General features: G+C 36.4%; 1 protein-coding gene and 1 long non-coding RNA gene across 2 annotated transcripts; one reads left to right on the top strand and one right to left on the bottom strand.

Annotated features, from left to right (window-relative positions):
• Nucleotides 1-2,077: 2,077 nt before the first annotated feature.
• pde6c (phosphodiesterase 6C, cGMP-specific, cone, alpha prime) lies at nucleotides 2,078-21,874 on the bottom strand. Its single transcript, XM_088634727.1, has 22 exons — nucleotides 21,358-21,874; nucleotides 17,697-17,849; nucleotides 17,035-17,124; nucleotides 15,949-16,089; nucleotides 15,428-15,502; nucleotides 15,221-15,285; nucleotides 14,748-14,814; nucleotides 13,939-13,986; nucleotides 13,333-13,482; nucleotides 13,031-13,174; nucleotides 12,881-12,946; nucleotides 11,949-12,095; nucleotides 11,425-11,532; nucleotides 10,376-10,485; nucleotides 9,274-9,361; nucleotides 9,063-9,163; nucleotides 8,496-8,603; nucleotides 8,276-8,339; nucleotides 7,815-7,889; nucleotides 7,426-7,509; nucleotides 5,897-6,047; nucleotides 2,078-3,882 (listed from the first exon to the last, which is right to left on the bottom strand). Exons 1-22 carry the CDS (start codon nucleotides 21,832-21,834, stop codon nucleotides 3,824-3,826), a joined length of 2,571 nt encoding a protein of 856 aa, XP_088490853.1. The 5' UTR covers nucleotides 21,835-21,874; the 3' UTR covers nucleotides 2,078-3,823.
• LOC148661267 (uncharacterized) lies at nucleotides 12,089-22,001 on the top strand. The gene is made up of 4 exons (XR_015939489.1): nucleotides 12,089-12,164; nucleotides 14,094-14,152; nucleotides 14,770-14,820; nucleotides 21,864-22,001. It is a non-coding gene; the product is annotated as an uncharacterized LOC148661267 (long non-coding RNA).
• Nucleotides 22,002-23,698: the final 1,697 nt, after the last annotated feature.

The following is a 23,698-nucleotide window of genomic DNA, read 5'->3' as shown; positions in this document are numbered from 1 at the left end:
GAACATTGACCTAACGTCTTTCTGTACTTCATAATGCATCATCATACATACATTGTAACTCTGTACACATATATGTTAGCACCTAAATACACTAAAGGTAGACTGAAAGATGGACTGAGTTAAGCTGACTTGATTAGGGATACTAATTTTTATTATTCTTTAATAGGATCCAAATCCAAGGTGTCTATCTTGTGCTGCCTAAAGTAAATCTGCAGCTCTCAAAACAGAACCCGAGTAATGTCTTCTTAGTTTCCCGAAGCCTCTCTAATTGGATTAAAGTTCTTCCCCAGTGATCTGCAGGTTCAATGACAAGGGGGGTTACATAAGATTGCAAGAGTATTTCAGTCCATCGCAGTAAGTCCTGGACAGCATTACTGAAAACGTGTTAGTGCATTTACTGTTGCTCTTAGTTTTCTTCTTTCTTTTTAGCTGCCCTCTTCCTCAGCCATTGCCTGTAACTCAAAGTGTTGCCTCAAAGAGTGTCACAACGCAGAGGAATGAGTTTATGACTCTGTTCTTATCCTCGATTTACATATTGATCCTTTAATTGGATTGTAAACCAGGCTTTTTTTTTAACCTAGGATGAAATTTAATGCAATCAGTCGGGGCGATGAATCCAGCATCATCCTCTTGCAGTTTTTATTCCTTCATCTTTCTCATTTCATCTGCAGATAATACATTGCAGCCTGATCTCCTTAGAACACGGCAATCTAAGCAAGGCTGGGCCCGGTCAGTACTGGGATGGAGACTTCTAAGGAAAACCTGGTTGCTGTTGTACATGGTGTTGGTGGACAAGTAGGTGGTGCTCTTCCACTAGGGGACTGTAGGAGGTGCCTTTCTTCAGATGAGCTGCTAAACTGAGGTTCTCACTGAGCAGGGGTGGCTAAACATACGTATCTTTATCAATCTACGGTCTGCTGTCTGCTGGCACACAATGGCTGCCATGTGTCACCCTGCTGGGGCTTGATCCTGTATGTGAAGAGCTCTGAGATCGTTTGGGAAGGAGAGCACTCTACAAACCACACTGATGCTGGATGATGATGCTTTTATTGAAATCCAAACACTTGTAATAGAAGACTGTTAGAAGTGAACATACGTAACTGAATTTAAAACAAAGTCACCAGTCAGCTGTGCGTTTTAAGGTGCCCTTCACAATGCAGATACTGTATATAAGTAGACTTTGGTAGTCTGCTTTACCTAAGTAGGATATTTAAAGGTTAAATCTTTGGGAACCCTTGAAGCTTGGCTTACATCCAGATTCCATCCAGTTCAATCTTCTTACATTCACACATGCAATGTTGTGCAGACATCCTTTAAGGTTTGTAGATTTATAGCAAGCTCAAATTTTCATTGAGCTAATATGATTTTTACAGTATTCATTATTATATTTATCAGTAAGAAATTTTCAGTAGATTTCTATTTGGCTTTCTTGCTGGTTCTGCACCTTTCATGCTAATGCAGTTCAGGTAGCAATAAAAAATGTAAGATCAGCAGTTAAAGCTACCACTGACTACACAGGCACTGACTGCCTGGACTACAGTGATTTGTATCCTTTCGATTTCTTTACATACTGCCTGCGGACTATTATTCTCTATACAATGAATAATATACTTGAGATACAATAACATGAAATTACATATTTGGTCAGTATTGTTTAAAATTATAATAGCAGGCTTAAAATAAAATAAAACACCTTTTGATTTATGAACTATACTTGCTACGTTACTTGCAAACTACAATGTTTCAGGTTATGTAAATGAAGACCTCAATAATATTTCATTATAGACTGGTATTTAAAATAGGACTTTTGGTTTATAACAAATATGTACTATCTCAAGTTTATAAGTATCGTTTGTCACTCTCTTAAAACCTCTTTGAAAGCAATGTGGTCATTGTTTCAGAACTGACAAAACAAATGTTTTCAGTGTGCAGACTAGGTCAGTCTGAATTTAAGTAACTGATCATGTATTATAGACGAAACAGCTCTGTCGAGAGACTGCTGCACCTGGGGTTGAGCAGGAAATGTTTACTGTAAAATAATAATTTGAACAGCTTGCTTGAAAAGTATTCCAAAAAATAAAAGCAGTTTGGTTTATTCTGGTTATAATTTAAATGCCATGTGAAAATAACAAAGCAGTTATTCTATATCTTGCAGATATTGTGATTAGAAATATTATGAAACATTCTAAAACAATGTCATCTCTAGATTTAACAATTCAAAATGGTGCAATTCAGATATTTAATTCTCACTCAGATCATTTTGACTGCTCTTTAATTATTTCCTCCAGTGAAAAGCTAGTAACGTTTAACATTAGACTGGATTCAAATGGATGTGAATCATTTGCAATCTAATTACCAAAAAAAAGTTGGCTCTAATATTTGCTGTAAAACCTTGCCATGAATAAAGACTATCAAAATCAACAGGTAACATGAGACACTGCATCTTAAGAAAAATACATTGGTAGTCTCATTGCTACCTGCACTGTTTGACCTCTGAAACAAGTGGCTTTGTACAATATATAGAGATATCACAGTTAAGAAGACTGAAATGAATGATGGTCAGGCCTCATTAATAGCATACAGTAAAGCCATGTAGCCTTAAAGCCACAAAAAATAATAAACATCTACTGTACCCTTATAACTAACTAAAATAATTCTGCCCTTATCAGATACAAGGAAACACAGGGGATCAGAGGATTTAACATTACGTTTGCTCGCAGATCTCGGGAGCCAGCCAGTTCTTTTCTGGTCCACTATCATTCACACCAGATTGAAGGTTGCTGTTTGTAGTGCAGGACAGTCCGGCCCCTGCTGTCATATTAAATGTGAATCATAGCAGACCTTTCTTCAAAATAGAAAGACGGCAGTCTGTAACACTTACATGCTTCCTACACAAATAAGTATAGAGCAGGTAGTTTTCTTTGCTTATTTTTTCACCAAAATGATTAATTCAGCTTCAAGTTATCCACATCCAGTTTTATTATTATTATTTAATCCTGTGCTTTAGATATGTTCATTTTACATACAGACTGTGGATGTTGCCCACTGCTGCCTTGAGTTCATTATTTCTTAGTCAAGCTTGTATCCGAGTATTGATTCCTATTTTTAAAATACATTTAATCAATTTAGGTTCTTGATAGAGAACTGTATAGAGTTGTCCATTTAGTATAAAAATCAAAGTTAAGTGCCTTAAATGGAATTTTTCTAAATGAGCGTTGTTGATCCAAATTGAAGGTGTAAAAAAGAAAGAAAAACATAAAGAAAATTCTATGTATCCAAATCTACTCACCAGAGCCTGTGTACATAAGGGATTTTTTAAAGTGTGTTGTAAATACTGAACATTAACAGAAAAGTTTTAAATACATTAACAGAAAAAGGTGTACGTGTAATGTCATTGTTTGTGTTATACAGACAGCAGCAAACATTTTTAGTTTCAATTTCTTAACTACTGAAAAAGATTTTTTAACCAATTAAGCTATCTGTTGTTATTTCTCCACTAAAATGGAAAGTCTGCCATCAGTGCTGACTCTAAGGTACCAAAGCCTAAGGTTGTCCTTCAGAAAGTTGCACCTTAGTTATACCCTTGTTCACCGTGTACAACTAATTACCAGGGAAAGACTAGCGCTCTGCTGTGAATGAGGTTTCACACCTGGCCCTCCGCTCTGGTCTGGCAGTGCCCCTTGCAGCTTCCTGGGCCTTTGGCCCAGTGGGATCCGGCAGGTGGAACAGAAGAAAAGAGAGAACTTCCGGGAACCAAGTCCCCGCACTGCTTCTTCCGGCCATGAAAAGCAATCTCATATCCAGACGGCCTGTCAGTCCGTTCCTAAAATATCGTGCATGTCTTTGACTTGCCCCCTTCGCTCACTTCACCTCCTCCTTCAACTGGCAAAAAAAAGAGAAGACAAATCAGCCTGCAGAGACCAGTGGCACGTTGCTTCTCTCCATACTGACCTACTGACCTTGAAGGGCCACTGTGTCAGAAATGAATGTATTCATTCCCTCGAGCTCTCTGTTTTTAGAAAATACACATACAGTACTTATTCTGAATGTGTTCACTCAGTCTTTCAATATTACAGCTTCACTATGGTTTCTTAAAGTGGCTTCTGTATTACGACCCCAACAGTATTGTCTTTAACTACAGTACCGATCTCTTATTATTTGTTTGATATTACTCTGTATTTATACGCTTTTATAGGGATGTTTTATTGAAGCAAGTTGAGTGAAGTATTCCAGGGTGCAGTATCGTCACCCCCTGTGAGATTTGATCCCACACACTTCTAGTCCAGAACCCTACCACTGGTTCTGATGATAGAGCAAGTATGATATTAGTTTATCTCCTGATCTCAGTTGCTCTGATGTTAACTGACTCTGATATTCTCTAGAAGTTACATTTGTCTCTAGATTTATTCATACATACTGCAATTGAAAGTTGGCTTTAGCAAAAACAAGTCAAATGTACATTTAGTATTTGTTGCTTAAATAAATGAAAGCATGAATAATCTGTAGGATTGTCAGTAAGGACATAAGAAACGTTCAGCCCATCTACTGCATTTGACAGTTATTTGCAATTGATATGGCAGTTTCCTGAAAGAAGCCAAACCCTTATTAGCTTCAAGCCCATCTCTAGGTAGATTGTTCCATACTTTCATTTCATAAAGGGAAATAATCATCAGGCCTACATTAAAATATAGCTATAAAATGATCACAACTTGATTTCAATTTTAAAAGCAGAACAATTTAATATCCTGGGACTACCCAATGGCCAGTTTGTCAAACATAGTACTTTAATATATAATTTAAAATATAGCTAAAACTCTACAAGTTTATTTTTTTACTTAGAATTGTCGATATTTTGTTATCTATTTTATCTGTAGCTTTTTATTTCAATAGATAATGTAATTTGATTTCATTGTTTTTTATTATTTATCTATCTGTATATAACATCAGTTTGAGCAGAAGGCTAAAATATCATTGTAATGAACCCAGGCTAGAAAAAACATGCTTTTGAAAGCTGGGATTCACCAAGCTAGAATGTTGTTTGCTCCCTTTTTTACTGGAATTCAAACTTTTCAGTTTTAGTGTTCTTAAAAGCTTTATTTTAAAATAAGGAACAAGTAAAGGTTTATTTTGTGCTGAATAGAGAAGAAAAGAAACACACCGTTTCGGCTGTGGAGCTTTCTTCGGGTGTCATTTTATTTTATTTAAAAAACAGTCATGTAAAGGAAACACTATTCTCCACTAAAGCAAATAAGAATTAGTTGCTTTAGACTTTTAAAAGTTTAAAAAAGCTTTTTAGATATCAAAACTAAAATGTTTTTTTATGTTACAACAGGGGTGGTTTTCTTTAAGAAGGACACTGAGTGTTCTTACAAAGAACTGTCATATTTATGGGGACATTTTTATTTGCTTGTTGCAGTGATTTGAATTAGTGAGCATCACAATAATGTATAAGCAAATTTAATTAGACTATTTCTGCAACACGATGTGATAGTTGTTGATGTTGTATTATCTTCTTCCTCTTAACATTATCACATAAATCTATTCTGGCAGATTCGAGCTGTATTCATACTATTTTATTTTATGCTGCAAAATACCAATGTACTGTATAACACTGCTTTTCTCCACTAAGATGGGAAGGAGCTAGAGCATTTGCGTCTGAAGGAGGCCGAGAGACCTGTAGTACAGTGCTTAATATTTAAAGACTGCTGACTTCTTTTAACTGTACCGGATATGTGTGTTAAGTTTAAGTTGAGTGCGCAATTTTGTGTACTTTAGCAGAAACTGAAGGTCAACAGAATAGATTAGCATGCTCTGAGAACACCTTGGATTGGCTCCTGTTTTAATCCTGTGTGACTTTTCCCTAGCAGTGAAGTCCAATCGCAAAGGCAAAAGTCACCTTTTTTGCTTGCTTCTTCCAGTTTCTTCTTCTCCTCTTCAATGGCTTTCATCTTCTCTTCATACACGTCTGCCAGGGCCTTCCACTCCACCCTGTTGTTTTGAAGTCCTGTGAACATTGGTGTGATTTCTTTGTGGAACCTTGAGAATTCCTGAGTTGCGAGATCATAAGAAAGTATGTACTCGTTACTACACGCTTAGGCATTGCTGAAACAAATGTTCTGTTCAGTGCCCAGAGTTAAGCAACCCCTTTCCTTTCAAGTATTCCTTTGGGCATGTTCATCTGGAACATACCTGCCATTCAGACACTAAATCTTTCATATAAACACGCATATTAACACTTGGGCTCATTTCTTAGCAAATACATTATTTTGTTGCTTCACGTGTGCCTAAGTGGGACCAGTTTTGTCTATTTAAAAAAACATTGTGAATGTGGTGAAGCTGCTGTCTGTCTTTCCAGGATGTCATGCAAATGGCGGTGATGGATGTGATTGTAATTCAACAGGGCTTTTTTTGGTAGAAGATACCAAAACAGAAGGTAGCACAAATGAATGGTACAGTGTATTCTGAAAAGTGAGTGACAATCATATTAAAAAATTAAAGTAAGATAAGATCCACTTATTGGTCATATACAATTTCTTGTATTAGGAATTTGTCTTTCATGAGACACACAGACAGGGAGAGAAGCTTGGGTCAGAGTGCAGGGTCAGCCATTTATACAGTACCCCTGAAGTAGCTGGGGTCAAAGGCCTTGCTCTGGGGCCCAATGGGGCAGGATTCCTTTGCCAGCCACGGGATACAAACCGGCAACCTTTCAGCCACAGGTGCAGGTCCTTAGCCACAGAGCCACATATACTAATATAGATTTGTCCTCCATATACAGTACTAGTTTTCATCCACATGTTATTGTATAAACTAGTACACAGCAGGAGCCATATTAAATAATTATTTCTACTCAAATTAATAGATTATGGTCTTTTTGCAATTATCTATTACATTACCTGATAATTTCTATAACTCCATACAATTACCTCTAAATATTCTATTTTATTAATACAAACCTATTTAGAAAATGTATTAAAATTTTAAAAACTTAGAAAAACGTTTTTTTGGTTAAAATAATATTTTTAAGCTAAATTATCTGGATATACTCATCTCTGTGGTGCTGTAACTTAGTAAAAGCTGAATTCAATACAGTTCGACGAAGTTTGACAGTTTGACGAAGACACTGAAACCAGTCCCAGGAGTCCTGGAGTGAACTCAGACATACCTCAGTACCAAGTCATTGTACCTTGTCACACATGACAACACAAATTTATAGATTGAAAGCATGTCAATGGTTTAATCAAACAATTGTTTTCCTCTTGAAAGGCTGTAGACTTGTGTAATGCTGATTCAAGACTCCTGTGATGGAAACCACTGACAAAGGTTGCAAGTGTATGTATAATTTATGCATCTTTGGTATGCTTGTGTAATCTGGAATTGGTTGCGATAAATGGCTCCATCTCAAAAGTGCAATGCAACACTTACCTTGTATACAAAAGTACACACAAAATCGATAAAGCCAACTTGGAGCTTTGGCAGTTCATCAGACTTGTTCCTGTCCATCATAGGCTAAACAGGAATCAAGGGAAATCATATTGAATAACACTTCTGAGGGTTCATGGACATTTCTAGATGTTAGAGGTAGTATAAATTACAACTTCTCCTTTTTATACACATCTTTAAAAACTGGATGAAAAACAAAAATAATAGAAGTGTCCTAGGAATTAAAAAGTCATTTTTACATGCACTGAAATCTGAGCCCCTATAATGATGCAAACAGCATGTTAGAGTCAAAGTCAGGTGCTGGATTAAACAGACGTTTTATAAATCTGTACCTGGATGCAAAGACAGAAAATATAAAATATCTTTCTTACAATGGGTTGCTGTTCCAGGACCGTCCTTTCCAAGTCTCCCTGTTCCCAGAATTCATTTGCGACCATTAGGGCCACCTGAAAAAATACTTGATTCAGATTAATGGGCTGATAATTACACCCCGCCATTTTATGCATAATGTCGCATTTGTAACTTTTGTAAATTCAAATACAGAATCTGTTACACAATTATCAAAGTATTTCCTTAGTTATATGTCAGTCAGCATTTAAATCATGTACACTAGAACTGTCATATTTTCAATCTCTAATGGCAAGGTACAAATCTTTTTATCCGAACTACAATTAATTATGCCTAGCAAAAATCAAAGGTGTTCTAGAAAAGGCTAGGATGACAAGCACCACACAGTTCAGTGTACAGTATTATTATTATTATTATTATTATTATTATTATCACTGTTATTTTGCGAAGCTGATTAGACAGACAGAATCCCTGCTGTTGGTACCTTGCTCTGTACTTCCCATGGCTTGGTAATGGCAGATAAGTCACAGCCTGTCATCATCATAGCCCTTTTCCCGAAAACAGCAAAACAATGAAAAACTTTATGAGAGGGATACAGTAACGTCAGTCATCACTCAAAAGGCAGATTCATCCTGTTATATTTAATGTAATATTTTAAGAAGTATTCACACACATTTAAAAGAAGAAAAAGACCAAACATTTACATCACAATTTCCTTCCTGATGGGATTGTTTGACACATAATTGATTTGCTCTTCTTCAGTTGCCATTTGTTCGGTGGCATCGACTATTTTCTGGAACATGGTCCTCTTTCTGGAACACAGTGTGAGAATTAAAATGTGCGTTAAATGCCAGTCTCTTTGCGGTATGTCCCCACATAGAAAGCTCACCTGAAAGGTCACAGTGCTTGCTATCATTTTTCTATGAAATATAATATTAAATACATCTTTAGACATAAAAGGAAATTCCGTTTCTAGATTCCAGTCTGTGTTAAAAAGCAAGTTTTAAATTGAGGGAAGATAAACGAAAGGTTGAACTGCGTTGCCAAAGCCCTTTGCTCTTTGCCCTTTGCTCTGAAGTATAGTGGCACTCTAGCCCCAGGCTTGCAGCCAGCATATTGTTTTTTTTTCCATAATTATCCTAAATGTGCTTTTTTCATTTCAGTACACCTCTAAGAATAAAAAAAATGAATGTATATACGCTTCATTTCACAATACATTTAAAAAACCAGAGAAAGGCTAATAGGACAATAGAGACAGCATATGCACATACTTGAAGTACAGAGCCAGATCCGTCGCAATGATGGCCACTTCAAATAAATGTATCACAGTATCGAACTGACGCTTCTGAAGGTTCTGGAAGATGTTGAGGCTCTGAAGGGGACAACAAAATTCCCATTTAAAACTTAAAAAGTTACTTTGTTCAAGGTATTGAGAAGGACTAATCCTATGTCTATGTGGGTTATTTAATAAAAACTGTTAACCTCATCTTCCAGTAGTGTCTTGCTGTACTCAAGGTGGTGCCTTTCCAAGATGGAAGACCCATGCAGCCTTGCCAGTGGTGAAGCAGACCTGTGGGCATTGAATGCTGTTACAGTTTCTGCCATTTGACAAGGTTTCGGAAACAAACCTCACAGGTGGGGGTATCAGCATGAGATTACTTAATTACTTCATTAAAACTCCCAGCTTTCCACCTGATTCTTTATTGTAGACTGTAAGTGCAAAGATCCCATGGTGACTTTGTGTTCTTGATTCTCTATGCACCTGTTTGGAATCTGGTGTAGAAAATACAGCACTTGAAGTGATACAATTGTCAAAAGAAACAGTTTTACATCAGATGAATTGCAAACGTTTTTATTATTGGTGTATTTGTATGCATATATACTGTATATGTAAAAGAATTTTGCTTTCCATGAGTGATTGTGAAAACTCCAAGTTTCCAGTCTAGTGAAATTCAACAGGGTTATAAGAAACAATAATTATCAGTGTTACTGTTTCTATACAAATAGTTCAGGGAAGTTAGGAAATGCTGGACTCTTAAAGAGTGGCAAAAAGTCTTTAAATGCAATACTGATTACTGTAAGTTATGACTACCAAATAGTTACATATCTCTGAAACTCAAGTTAAACAAAGTATTAAGCCTGTTTGAGATCAACAGAGATTGCCATAATTTAATTTAGTATTAATTTTAATGAATACTAGGTACGTGAAGTTGAACAGAAATCTAGTTTCTGAGAAGAAAATGCTTTCACAGCTCACTGGTCCTGCTGTGAAACTTCTAGTTTGAAAGAGTTTTACGTATTAACAGAAAAGCTTGAAAAGCATGAAAAGCATGCTTGTTGGAGGAATTTTGGTTTCAAATGCTGGAATTCACACATCAAAATTCACATATTTATGTGCACGATTACTTTGGTGTCAATATTTCTTGGGTGTATTGTAAGATATGTAGGGCAAAAAGAAACAACACTAGATGAATGTACTGTATGAAAAAGAGATTAAATAAATTTGTTCAGACACTCTACTTTAATTCAGAATGGTTTTCACAGTCCAGGTGCTTTCTGCACAGTGAATAGATTAAGTTCTTACTTCATTTGGTATAAATTGTTGGTCCCTCGGTGGTCGATATCATGACAAAAGGCAGCTGCTACCATTGCAAAGGCCTCAAGATCTGAATAGTATTTCTTCAGTCTACCCGTCTGAAAAACAAACGTTTCACAGTTACCAGATGGCTTCAACCAAAGTAAGAAGATTTAAGAGAGGCTGGCATCACTCCAAAATGTTGCCAATGGACAAGCATTAATGCACTTTTGTTACTGATCTTTAAATGTCACTGAAACGGGAACATTAAAGATACCTAAGAAGATAAATGCTATAGGCAGACAGACATAGATGCTATTTTTATTATAGTTTATATGCTACATAGAATTTTATATATTTTTAAATGACCTCATCTAAATGTTTTTAAAAAAATATTTCTGCCCTACTGCTGGAGGCAGAAATAAGAAATGAGAAAAACATTTTTGGCTCTGAAATATTTGATGGTCCATTTTTATACACACACACCTTGTCTTTGATACATTTCCTTTGAGCTTGTAAAAGTAATAAAATTCAAGTACTTTACCCTGGCTCATATTCCTAAAGCACTTTTCACAAATTCAGGGCTAGTATATATGTTGTCGAAGACTAGAAATGTGCACGTTAACCACCAAATTTACGAAACACAGCTTACTCATACTCATAATCTGTCAAATAAATTGTGCTTTTACTTACTGCAGTTTTACTTTTATTTCTATTTTGTTCCTTTCAGAAAAGGTGTTCAGTATAAACTCATTTTCATTAAAACCTTTTTCTGCATGTAAACTTTAACTTTCCATGTCAAGAGCAGTCGTGACTCACAGTATCATAGTGCAGTTAATATCTGTAATAAAATCAGTGTATAGAGGCAGGAGCACCATGCAACACACATAGTTGTTTTTAAAACATGTATATTACTATAAATATAAATTATAATTAATGAGATTAATGATATTAATAACAATGCTCTTTTAGAAGAATTGAAGCTAATTTTTCATTGCCATGCACTAAGAAACTCTTTATTCCAGGGCATCGATCGATATTTTAAAGGCACACCTTACCAGTAACAGAGTGAACATGGTCTGGCCTACATTGAAGCCATGTCTCCAGTTGTGATAAGTAATGTCCCGATAACCTTTCCTCACAGTGTACATCCAGCGGGTAAGTACCTTCACATAACAAAAGAAATCAATTAGCTTTTTGTAATATAAACGGTAATATAATCTTCTCTGTTTCCTTACCTGACATGCTATAAAAGAAAGTTTTCAGTTTTGGCCACATTATAATGTAAAATTCCAAGGGAATGGCATTTTCTCCTGAATGGAAATGAAAACTACCCTTTAACATTTCAGCAGATGCTTTCGGACATATACCTGAATATACTAACTAGTCTTAAATAATCATAATTACAAATAAAAAAGAGAGCTTTTTCTGAAACAGACGTGCTTTAGCTCAATCTGTGCCCGCTGGACTAGGGCGGTAGAAAACAGTTTCTCGTGGCTGTGTACTCACCAGGTGGAACAACAACCTGAAGGAAAAGAGGATGAAAAGATGAAGATGGCTGAGAACATTTGTTACTACTCACCTCGGCAGGTACTTTGAACTTTTCCACTACATTTAGTACAAAGAAACACTGAATCCCGCATCTGATCAGATCGAACTCTGACACAGGGAAGTCGCTGAAATGGAATTCCAGCAGCTCCACTTCTTTGGGATCAGGAAGGTTTGATTTCTGCAAGAGATCATGTTTATTAACACGACGGTCCACCAACTGTATAGGAAACAAAATGAAGGCGCGATGGTGAGTGGTTCTCACTTGTTGTGTTAAACTCATATCCTGTTTGGTACAATGGTTCTCATAATTCATTCTAAATAACAAAGTGCATTTGTAATCCTGTAATTTAGTGGTATACTCTACTGATTATTATGGCATGAAGCCCAAAATGATTAAAGTTTGTGTTTGCATTGTGTTCTGATTACTATGGAAGCCCGTTTCCGCCAGGGAGTAAAAAAAAAACGCGCTATGGTATCTCAGAATTGCGACTTAGCAACTCAGAATTCCGACTTTATATCTCACAGTTGCGACTTCGAAATACCCCATATTTCATTGTCTGTCCTTTTGTTATTGTAACGGATTCGGGTTCTAGGGCTTGTGCCCTCGCCACTCCCACCCTAGTTCGTGCCTCACTGCATTGGCTCGAACCTAGGTCCTGTCACCCGAATCCGTTACAATAACAAAAGGACAGACAATGAAATATGGACTATTTCGAAGTCGCAAATGTGAGATGCTAAGTCGCAAATGTGAGATGCTAAGTCGGAATTCTGAGTTACTAAGTCGCAATTCTGAGATACCATAGCGCGTTTTTTTTACTCCCTGGCGGAAACGGGCTTCCATAGACACATTACTCATATTATTGCAAATAAGCTTTCTAGCTTGGTCAGTGGCTGTTCATCCAGGTTTATGCTAGATTTTTTTTCTTTCTAGTTGGAAGACATACAATATCTCTATAGCCTTACCAAGAGCTTAACAAGTTCCTTTGAGTCGCAGTCTTCTGGCTCTTGATTGAATTTCTCCTGTGTGTTCTACAAAGCAAACACAGAGAGTAAAAGTCTTGGACTTGTGTTCTGCACTGTACAGATCAGCTCGCCCTGTCCAGCACCACTCACCAGGATGGACTGAAGCTCCGATTTTGTGCACTTGGTTTGATACATGAGCATTTCTTGTGCAATGTCCTTTCTGTTTTCCAGTTTATTCATTTTATCATAGGTGTCTGTGTTTAAAACAGACCATCCCAAAAACTGAGTGAGGGCCTTAAAACAAAAGAAAAGACACAACCCAACATAAAACAACAATGCTTTCGCATAATTGTCTTTAACATCTTCAAATATTAATTTCTTTGTACAAAACACCAATTTTATTGCATAATGGGTCATTGTAACATTTGCCTTCCATCTCGACAGTTACTCACTTCAGTTATCTGTTCATCATATTCATCAAAGGGTTTTCCATCTTTTCTGTTGTAGAATGTGGCAACTCCCACGATTTCTTCCTTTTTGTTGACAATTGGAAGCGACAGGACATTTTTAATTTTCCATCCTGTCTCATCAAAAGCCTCTTTCTGTAACAAACCACATTGAAGCCATAAGCCATGAGTTAGATAATATGATGTTAATTATTTGTCCTTGAGAACAATAAAATCAGTGAGGAGTATTAACTGAATTACATTTCAAAAATATACACTATCTTTGGATAATAACTACCTTATTAAGAATAATGGACATCATTAATAATTAGTTATCTTTGGATTATGTAGTTACTGTTGTCAGTTAATACTGAAGATTATAACTCAGAATGTGTACTTATTGTTTTATTTTCAACTAGAGGGAAAACACATTGTCAAAACTCAATATTTAGATAAAAATCAAATTAAATGGAAATTAAAGGCAAAGCAATTAATTTCAGATAACCACCTAATCATAAAAGAAGAACAGATTTCCAAACTGGACAACCTTACACTAAAAATTCTTAATAGATGTGAAAGTATGTCGACTGTGTGGTGTGCTAAAAGACTTACCTGGAATGTGAAGAATTCATCTGCTGCTGTATTCATCATATTACAGATCTGTAGCAGAGAAAAACAAAATTCTTACTACTGTGAGGAATTCTGAAATGATGTGTATCTCCAGGAAAAGGTTACATTTTAACCTTCTCAATTTTTTCCAAACGCAGAGATATTCAGCATACTTCAGAATGGTATAGTACTGTACTACAGTTCAGTGTTCAATGAGGTAAGGAATTCATTTCACATACTAAAGTGTGTTCTCAGACACGTGAAATATCATCCATGAGTTTTCAGTTTGCTTGTCCAAATGAGGGCTGCAGCTCTGAAACATCACTTAACTCTACGTTCAACTTTTAATTCTAATACATGGTGTTATTTAAGAAGTTCTGCAGGAGGTCAAAGTCTAATCTCACACTTCTGCTCTCCTATGTATAAATACTCACTGACATCCCCTCTACACCCCTCCCCCCTCCACCCCAGCTGCACCCTTGCAGCTGCCTCCCTGGTTCATTCCTTGTAAGTGAGTGAGTGAAGTGCCAGCACTGTCATTCACTCAGTCAGGTGGGTTAATGCCCAAGTATTAAGTATACTGTCACTTCATATTCATTGGCTTCTTGCATCAATATTAGAATTACTAATAACTCAATTAGCTGGGTGGGAGGTGGAATCGGAAGTTGAATTCTTCTTTTTACCATAGTTGGGTTTCCAGAGGGTTAACACACAACCATAAATTAATATAGAAATAGCCACAAGCCAAAATTTCCTGTCATGTTATGCAAAGTGTAAACAATCTGTGCCACAAGAGGAATATGTAAACTTACAAATCCATTTTCCGCTACGTAGGTTGGTAGACCACTAAGAAGGGACCAGTGATCTGCAGGAGGTGTCCTTCAGGTAAGGAAATGAGGGAATTCAGGGAAATAGTGATAAAGGAAAAACAGATTTAGATGTATCTAATGCAAGTTAGACTGGAAAGACAGAATTAAAAAAAAACTTGGTATATAAAATCTTGTGATGTTGCTATGGTTTGTGATAGTGGTAACACATTTATCTTAATTATTATCTGATTTTAATGATATAATGACATATTTCTAATCATATTTTTTAGGACCCTGGAAACAGCCCATAATTATCTTCCTTAACAACCAAGAGCGTTGAGGAAATGTAAAATAATTACCATGAACAATTAATATTGAGCAAATCATGTAAAATGAGAAATACTGCACAGCAATTGCTTTCTCTTGGTGTCGATCTGTTATATCATTTAATGTCATATCACTGTTGTAATACTTACGGTATGACTTTGATTTCTTCTGTTCCGTGCAAAATGTAATCAATGATCTTATAGAAGTTGACTTCCTGTGCAAAGCAAAAAAATAATTTAAATTAGTGTATATTCAAAATATATACTTCTACATCTTTAAGGGGAGGTGTGGGTTCACATTCTTAGTACAGTTTCCAATTTAGACATGCTTAGAAAATATACAAAATGAATACCTACTCTTCCATCTGGTGTCTTTGGACCTTTGTAAGGCTCTGCTTCTCCTAGTTTGATTGGCCACTCATCGTAGAATTCCTATACAAACAGATAAAAGTCTCCGAAAGCATTCTCTACATTACATGCTTACAGAAAACAGAATTTCGTCATATTCATGCAGACCGAAAAAATGTGTTCTGATACATGTGGAGTACTGTCCAACCTTTCTATTGGTTTATGAGTTTGTCCTGGTGAGTTCTGCAGCTCTCAAAAATCGTTTAACAACACTTTCAATATCATTTTACTGTAATAATGAGCTTATTTGTGAAATTGGAAGTAGAATTCTATCTTCTAACACGTGGGTGTGAAGCCACAAATGAAGACGTTTATCTTTCGTCTTATGTGAAAAGTAACACAGTAGGAAACAGAAAAACTTAACAGAAACAGAAACAGAAACAGAAAAAAAATATCAGAGTGAAGAATGAAGAGGTAATAAATGTTTGTATTGTGAAGTATAATAATTTTCAATATTGGTTCTCACATACCTTTTCTTTGGTCATATCCAAGAGTCCAACAGAGTACCTTTCGCAGTTTAGATAGTTTCTCACAGTGTATAAAGCTTTGTGAAACTGGCGTTCTATATCCGTGAGCTCTTCAAATACTTTGCTAGCTGACCACAGCAACACCTGTTAATGTTTATGAAAATATTTTTTTATCTTAATTGATAAGAATTTCACAGGATATTCTCTAACATTAAAATGCTCTACATTTAGCATACTGTAGATGTCATCAATTGATGCTTTGTACTGCTGCTTGCTGTACTAAAATAAATTTAGTATATCTAGTGGTGATTGCTGATTCTGTGTTAGATGTACTGTACAGTACACTTCTTGGTTGGTTTTTATGTTCAAAATACATATTGATCATGTTAGTGCCAGAGGAAATGTAAGGAATTAATTTCAGTATAAATCCCTCCAGTGATTCTAAAATTAATACATTCTTTCAAAATTGATGACACCAATGGATCTTTATCAAAAGATTTGTGTCTTATGATTTAAGAAAAGTTATAAATGAGAGGAGGTCCTTTGGTAGTTGGTATCTAATTGATTTGATGATCTCATCCATCTGTTTCTTAAAAGAAACCAGGGTACTGGTTTCAAAACATGGCTGCGTATCTCCCACAGCCTTTAAAGATCTTTCTCAAAGATGAAAGTGTTAAAAATCTTTCCTCTGAATTTGAAACATTCCACATATTCTGAGGTGCATTGAATGTATTGATGTCAAAAGCAGTTTTTGGGAACTCCTCTAGCTGTTCTTTGAAACTTTACTTAAAATGCAGATGACATAAGCAGTGAGGGAAAAAAAGTTATCCTGTTCCAACTTCAATTACCAACCATCCATTACACTCTCACAGTGTTTAAATTTTTACTTTAACATAGTTATACTGTTTAATCTCAATCAAATACAGGATGATTGTGGATCCTAATTGAAGATCTGTTCTGAGTTAAAATGTACAGTATACAGTGTAGGAAAGTGATGGGCCCAAGGGTCTCCTGTCATTTACAACCTGTTTTTATGTCACTTTTAAATGATATAGATGAGAAAGAGGGCCGAGAAGTAGACCGAATTACCTGACTCCTTCTGGATTCCACATTGTACATGTAGGAAATCTGGTTTTGTTGTAAAATGACAGTTGCAAAGTTAAGGTACTTGAGAAAGAGCTGAAACAAAGAGTCAAAAATTTAGTCATCAGCACTTCATTGAAAACCAGTCCTTTCTTTACTCTGTGACTGTGTCTTTATCCTTGCATGCAGAGAGAGTGTGATAATATAAGCGTCAATTGCTGCTCTCATCAGAATTCACAAATATAAACGTCATGTACTGTAAGGTGATAAACGCTTGTTCAGATTACTACAGAATTGTCTTCCGATGTACAGTACACCAGATTTACAGATGCTTCCCTCTGCGGTGTTGTGGGTCTGGAGCTCAGCTCCTACTGTAAGTGGGACAAGAGTACAACGAGCTCCATAACCTGTCTGTGCTACTCGGCCACTGTGGAGGGTGGAGTATGGGTAAGGAACCACAACCTACCCCAGCAATGGGCTGGGCATAGTATGTGAGGGCACCCTGGCTGAGGACACTAGAGTGAGTCATCGGACTAGTCAGGTGCTGCGACTGGCAGCTCGTTTAAGGGCATGGCATGTCACATCAGTGTCCTCCCTCAGCTTAGTGTACAGTGACTCATGACACTCGCCTCTGTCAAACACTCGCCTCGACACTCGCCTTTACTTACCTCTTCATCTGCTTTTGAGAACTCTGGTTCATCAGTTTTGTTTATTGCCATGACGACTGCCAGCACTTCCTTCCCATTCATTACTGGACAAGCCAGCATGTTTTTAGTGGTGTATCCTGTCTGCTTGTCCACAAAATCACTGAAATGGGTGTTCTGGAACACAGGAAGATGATAATCCATTCAAATATACAAAGCACGTGATTTCAAATTACAGAGCAGCCCACAAATGTCAGTGAATTAAGGACGTTACACCTCCACCTTTGGCTTCTTAAAAAATCTACCCATTTCAACTAAATTATGTCATTCATTGGATAAATGTTACTGCCATGTTACCTCAGTTAGTATAATAATAATAGTAATTGTACATGTCAGATATGAAACTACTACTGCTTATGTGATAAAGTACCAGACTGCTAGACGGTTTTAAGGACATTAATTTAGGCAAGAGAGCTACAGTGTGTGAAATTCTGAAATGAGGCAACTCATTGGATGGGCAATTTGACTGGATTTTGTTTCAAGTGAGGAACCCGCAAAAAGGTATAAATTTAATGTCGTGATAATATCCATTTGTTGAATTGCTATTGTGAATGAAAACATTGGGTATTCCTTATTGAGGAAAAATGCATGTTTGATATTATGGAAAGCAGACCTGAAATAGAAGAGGGATATTTCAATGGGAAAAGTTTGCAATGCCTAATGTTGAAGAATCCAGGTCATTCTTTTAGAAGTGCACCTTTAAATGTTCCCAAAACAAATTGCATGGTTCTGTGCTACTGAAATATTCAGGTTTAGGACTGCTTCTAAGTGATTATGGAGATTTCCTCATATTTATTGACATACAATTTAAATAAACATACCGTGTACTGATCAGGAAATTATTATATTCGATTCTGGCTTAACATTCGACCCACATGTACAGCATACTGTCAAAACATCTTTTTTTCACCTTAGAAATATCGCAAGACTACGCCCTATGCTATCATTAACTGTGGCTGAAAAGCTGATCAACATATTTGTATTCTCTCGAATTGACTACTGCAATGCTCTGCTCCCTGGGGTATCTAAATCTACTCTGAACAAGCTGCAGTATGTCCAAAATTCAGCAGCCAGAATCCTGACCAGATCTAGTGCAAGTGTTCACATTACTCCTATCCTGGAGTCCTTGCACTGGCTTCCGGTCAAATTCCGCGTAGACTTTAAAATCCTCATGCTCACCTACAAGGCTTTACATGGCTTGGCACCTCAATACCTGTCTGAACTTTTATCGCCCTACTCCCCACCTCGCAACCTCCGCTCTTCAAATTCTGCCCTCCTTACTGTCCCCCAAGCCCGTCTACATTGTATGGGCGACAGGGCCTTCTCCTGCTATGCCCCCAAGCTCTGGAACTCCTTGCCCAAGGATATTAGAGAGTCACCTTCTCTAAACTCCTTCAAATCCAGACTCAAAACCCTCCTTTTCAGAAAAGCCTTTACTTAACTGGTTCCATTCTTCACCCCTCTGCTCTTCTTAATACCATCTTCCACGGTCTCCTCTATTGTTATTGTTGTATTGCTGTAATTATAATTGTGTCCTGTCTTGTGAAATTTTTCTTATTTATTGTTGTAGTCTTCTTATTTATTGTTATTGTCATCCTGTAAAGCGCTTTGAGAAGCCACCTTTAAAGGCGCTATATAAAATAAAGTTTATTATTATTATTATTATTATTATTATTATTATTAGCCTTGAAAATCCTATTAACTCATTTATTTCAGGAGTTTCACATACCTCTTTTGCTTCTTCTAGTCTGGCTTTTGTCTGATACAAAGATACCGGCAGCCAATTGAGCATTCCATTAAAATGGTACAAACTTCATGAATGTGCTGCGTTGTATTTTCATTTGAATAGGATAATAAAATTGAATGAGCTGGTATTCATTCTAAATAAATTCTGATGTAATAAACACTCCACATATACAGGCCACAAGTCCTTCTTATGTCTTTTAAAAAGCCAGTAAATTAAGGGAATATGAAAATTAATTTGTCATGTCCTTTTCACAACACTAAGAAGCAGAACTGTCTATACAGAAGAAATGAATATATAAAGTCAACATTAGTATCTAGGGGCTTTATTCACCTTTATTATTAATATCCATCGGTGAGATGCAGTCATATATAAAACATATACAAAATCTAAAAATTCTGGGAAACACAATGAAAATGAAAATCTGTCTTAAAAAATATGCAAGTTTTATTGAAAACCACACAAATGTACCCCTCTTTATTGCGTGTGTTATTTTCTCCTCATCTTAGAATATTTGCATGGACTTTATGTAGTGTATAACAATTTAATGGCATGTATTTTTTAGTTCTAGACACACTTTGTTGTATGTATTCAAATGACTAGAAGTTTATTTTAGCTTAAATGTCCTTATGCATTTTTCTGTATTTGTTCATAAGGATGCCTAGTCCAAATATCCTTGTATTGATCAGTCTCTTATTTTAATTTCTCAGTTCTTTAATATATAGTTTCCAAATACTTATATCTGAACAAGACTAAACATTTTAATAAAGATGCTGCCTTCATCAGAAGTTCCTCTTTATCATGAACATCGTGTAATCATTCTTTGTTTATAAACAATATCTTTTGTCAATGAAAGTCTAATCTCATAGCTTAAAGAGCTGGCAAAAGGTCTAGTCAGTTAGTCTAATGTTGATTTAGTAATTGTTAAATACTGCCGTTAATTAAATAAAGTTAATCTTCAAGTGTTTTGGCAAGGAGGAAATTGACTAATCTGATGTATGGTGGTAACATAAATTTATTATACATAAATACTTCAGTAACACATTAAATGGAAAGTCCTGCCACAGAGACTTTATGTGTATTTATGTAATATTCACACTCAACTGTTAAATAAATCGAATGTATTAAAATTAATCATTTTCATGAATCAGGCACATTTATATACAGTACACAGTAGAATGTACTTGGTATTTGTATTAAAACTTACAAAAAATGAAGCAAAATGTAATGAAGTAAAATAATAATCCTTGCAATAACTGACATGTGAACATCCTACAATATGTGGACAAACCCTCACCCTGTTGCTTTTCTTTGTGTATCTATCAGGTTTATTTTAGGTAACTGATCATAATTTGAGCAACAACAATTGTTTTTGGTTTGAGTAAGTTTAACCACGTCAGCGTAAACCTCGTTCGGCTGATGAAATAGGCATCTTGATCCTCCTTGATCTTTTCTCATGTAATCAGCCTTATGAATTTAGAGGGATTATCTAGACATCTCTCCATTTGGCAGTAATAAACAATAAGTCAAGTGCTGTCATACAAAGAGACATGAAAAAGAAATATTGTCTTCCTTTTGAGAAATGACAGTTGTAGTTAATTGCTTCATATTTTACTAGAAAAAAAAAACATTTTAAAGAGTGATTACATCACTTTACAACTTTTTTAATTTGCTCTTCTATTCAGTTCAGACAAAATAATGAGTTTGCAGACAGAGGAATGACCGCTTTGGTTTTACTTTGTTAGATTCATTTAGGATGATGTGAATTACTCCACTGTACTCAATGAACACATTACTGTGAAATGAAAAATGTCTCACATTACTTCTCCATGAATTCCAGAGATAATGTTGGCACAGATATCTAATCAGAAGCAAACTTACCTTTTTAACATCTGGTATATTGAATGTCTTCTTTGTGTGAGCCACCCACCCAACAATGCCCACATCCAAGGGGAAAACTATCTCTGAGTCAGGAGAAACAATATTTTCCTCAAAGCTAGATGTTGCAGTAACATTGAAGAGTGTTGTGGATAGCTCAGGAATACCGTTCCTGGACCTGCTCATAAACAAGCTACACTTGTCTGCTTTCACCAGAAGGGCTATTCTTTGCAGAACATTGTGCATGGTCTTTTCCACATTAGATACATCCTGGATTGCTTTCAGCAGTTCAAATATAAAAGTTGCCTCATGTATTTGGGTAATTTCCTTGATTGAAGCCACATCTTTCACATTTACTTTGGTATCCGAAAAAGCTGCCCCAAGTACCTCTGCCCGTAGCTTTTTATCAAAGTACTCCTTGGCAAACTGGGGGTTGTTCTCCAAGTACTTCTCCACCGATTCTTTGTTAAGTTCACCCATTTTGTCTTTGTCTCTTCTCTCCTCTACAGATGCATCACTTGAAAGAATGTCAGAGGAAACGTCACTTTGCAGTTAGGAGGCTGTGATTATTCACAGGTTCCCAATAGTTCCAAGTAGCATCGTTCTCCTGCTTTGCAGATCACAAACCTGCTGCTGTCTCCTCAAAGCTGACAGAAGGCAGTGGTTTAGTGGCTAAGGGGATCCAAGGGATCGCTAATTAATGTGACGTCATGGTATTAAACCTCTGAGCTTTCTTAACCTGTAAATCCCAGCTACGATCATTTTAGTTTGGACAATCCAATCAAAGACAATGAGTAATGCACAGTAAAGGTGTTTAAAAAACTATTTGTTTTTAACTAGCCCTAATGTACCTAACGATGGGCCCGTTTTATAGGCCAGCAAAACCTATATGATTCTAAACAGACTTTTTCCGCAACCGATGAAAAGAAATGATATCTTTATTAAATGACAGTAGCAAGACATGTGAAAATGTTTGTTTCAACACACATCAAATCCATATATTACTCCTACACCGTTTGTAATATGCAGTTGTAAAATCAACAGATTTTCAACTATTTGTCCTCTAGGATTAGCTAGTCAAGTGGAGTTGTTTCCATTATTCTTTTCTGGAAATTAATGTGCTCTGAGAAGCTATAACAAATGAAAATAACTATGTTGGACCCAGACCTTATTTCAATGTTAAGATCTTTAGGGAGGCCTCATACTGTATGTAACAGGTTTGTGAGGAGCAGAGCCTTAGCTGCTGTCTTCTAAACACACTGCTGGAAGCTGAGCTGAGCCAGACTGGACCTTCTCTGGGTTACTGTATTGTATTTTGGCTTTCTAAACAACCCAGTTTCATGTACAAGGACAAGCTAGAGTTTAAATTATTCATCTGTTTTTCTCTTCACATGAATAGAATGATGGTGGTGCTGACGAGGCTAAAGTGATTATTGACATTATTATTGATTTAACCAACTTGCAGCAAAGCCAGAAATCTTTCCATGTTCAGTTTACTCCTTATGTGCTCGTTGGTCCCCATTCCATTCACTAGTGTGATCTTTAGATTACCTGAAAGTGTCATCTAAGAGTACACCCGTTCAATTTTACACAACAATATCTATCCTTAACTATCCATCCGTCTATTTTCTAACTGCGTCTTCAGTGCAGGATCGCCGAGGATTACCTGCAAGCAATGGGCAGAAGGCAGGATACAGCTAGTCCACACACAGACACAAGCCACCCCGGGGCCAGTTTTCCCAGAACCCATTTAACCTACCAGTATGTTCTTTGGCTGTGGAAGGAAACCAAAGCACACGGGGGAATCCCACGCGAACATACAAACCACACACAGATAGCACCCCAGGTCTGGACTTGAACCCAGTTCCCCAGTGCTGAGAGGCAGTAATGCTTACCACTGTGTCACCATGCTGCCTGGGAGGTTAAATGACTATATATTATATTCATGCTTTTATATATTCATGCTTTGTAAAGTCTGTTTATGGCATTTGTTTAATGTCTAATGGGTTAAAGCTATTTTAAGAAATTATAAAGCAATTGATTAATAATTAAGAAATGCATTGAATAAGACAGGGCAAACTGTTGTACATATACTGAATCCATGACCTAAAAAGTCCTTTTAACAAGATAAAATCCTGGTTATTGGAATAAGCAGATCTGTGAGAAAGAGGTGAGCGACAACAAGATGTATAAATAAACTTTCTATTATTTCTTTGAATTAACAAGTAGGCTGTGTCTATTCTTACCCGACGGATTAGAAGTCAGGATACACTCTGCTTGTTTTGTCTAAAAGGGCTTTTAAATACTGTAAGTCAAAATCAAGTCCAGCTCAAGAGCTCTACAA

The sequence above is a fragment of the Lepisosteus platostomus genome, chromosome 6, assembly GCF_059453375.1.
Source record: "Lepisosteus platostomus isolate fLepPlt1 chromosome 6, fLepPlt1.hap1, whole genome shotgun sequence".
Classification (NCBI taxonomy): Eukaryota; Metazoa; Chordata; class Actinopteri; order Semionotiformes; family Lepisosteidae; genus Lepisosteus; species Lepisosteus platostomus.
The sequence above is the reverse complement of the archived record's forward strand: the minus strand, read 5'-3'. Positions and strand labels throughout refer to the sequence as shown.

Excerpts from the sequence above, each read along its gene's own strand:
- pde6c (XM_088634727.1), bottom strand. The coding sequence starts at position 21,834 with ATGGGTGAACTTAACAAAGAATCGGTGGAGAAGTACTTGGAGAACAAC. Across the intron at positions 9,164-9,273 it reads AGACACTACTGGAAGATGAG|AGCCTCAACATCTTCCAGAA; the intron begins GTTAACAGTTTT and ends TGTCCCCTTCAG. Across the intron at positions 3,883-5,896 it reads GGAAGAAGCAAGCAAAAAAG|TTGAAGGAGGAGGTGAAGTG; the intron begins GTGACTTTTGCC and ends TTTTTTTGCCAG.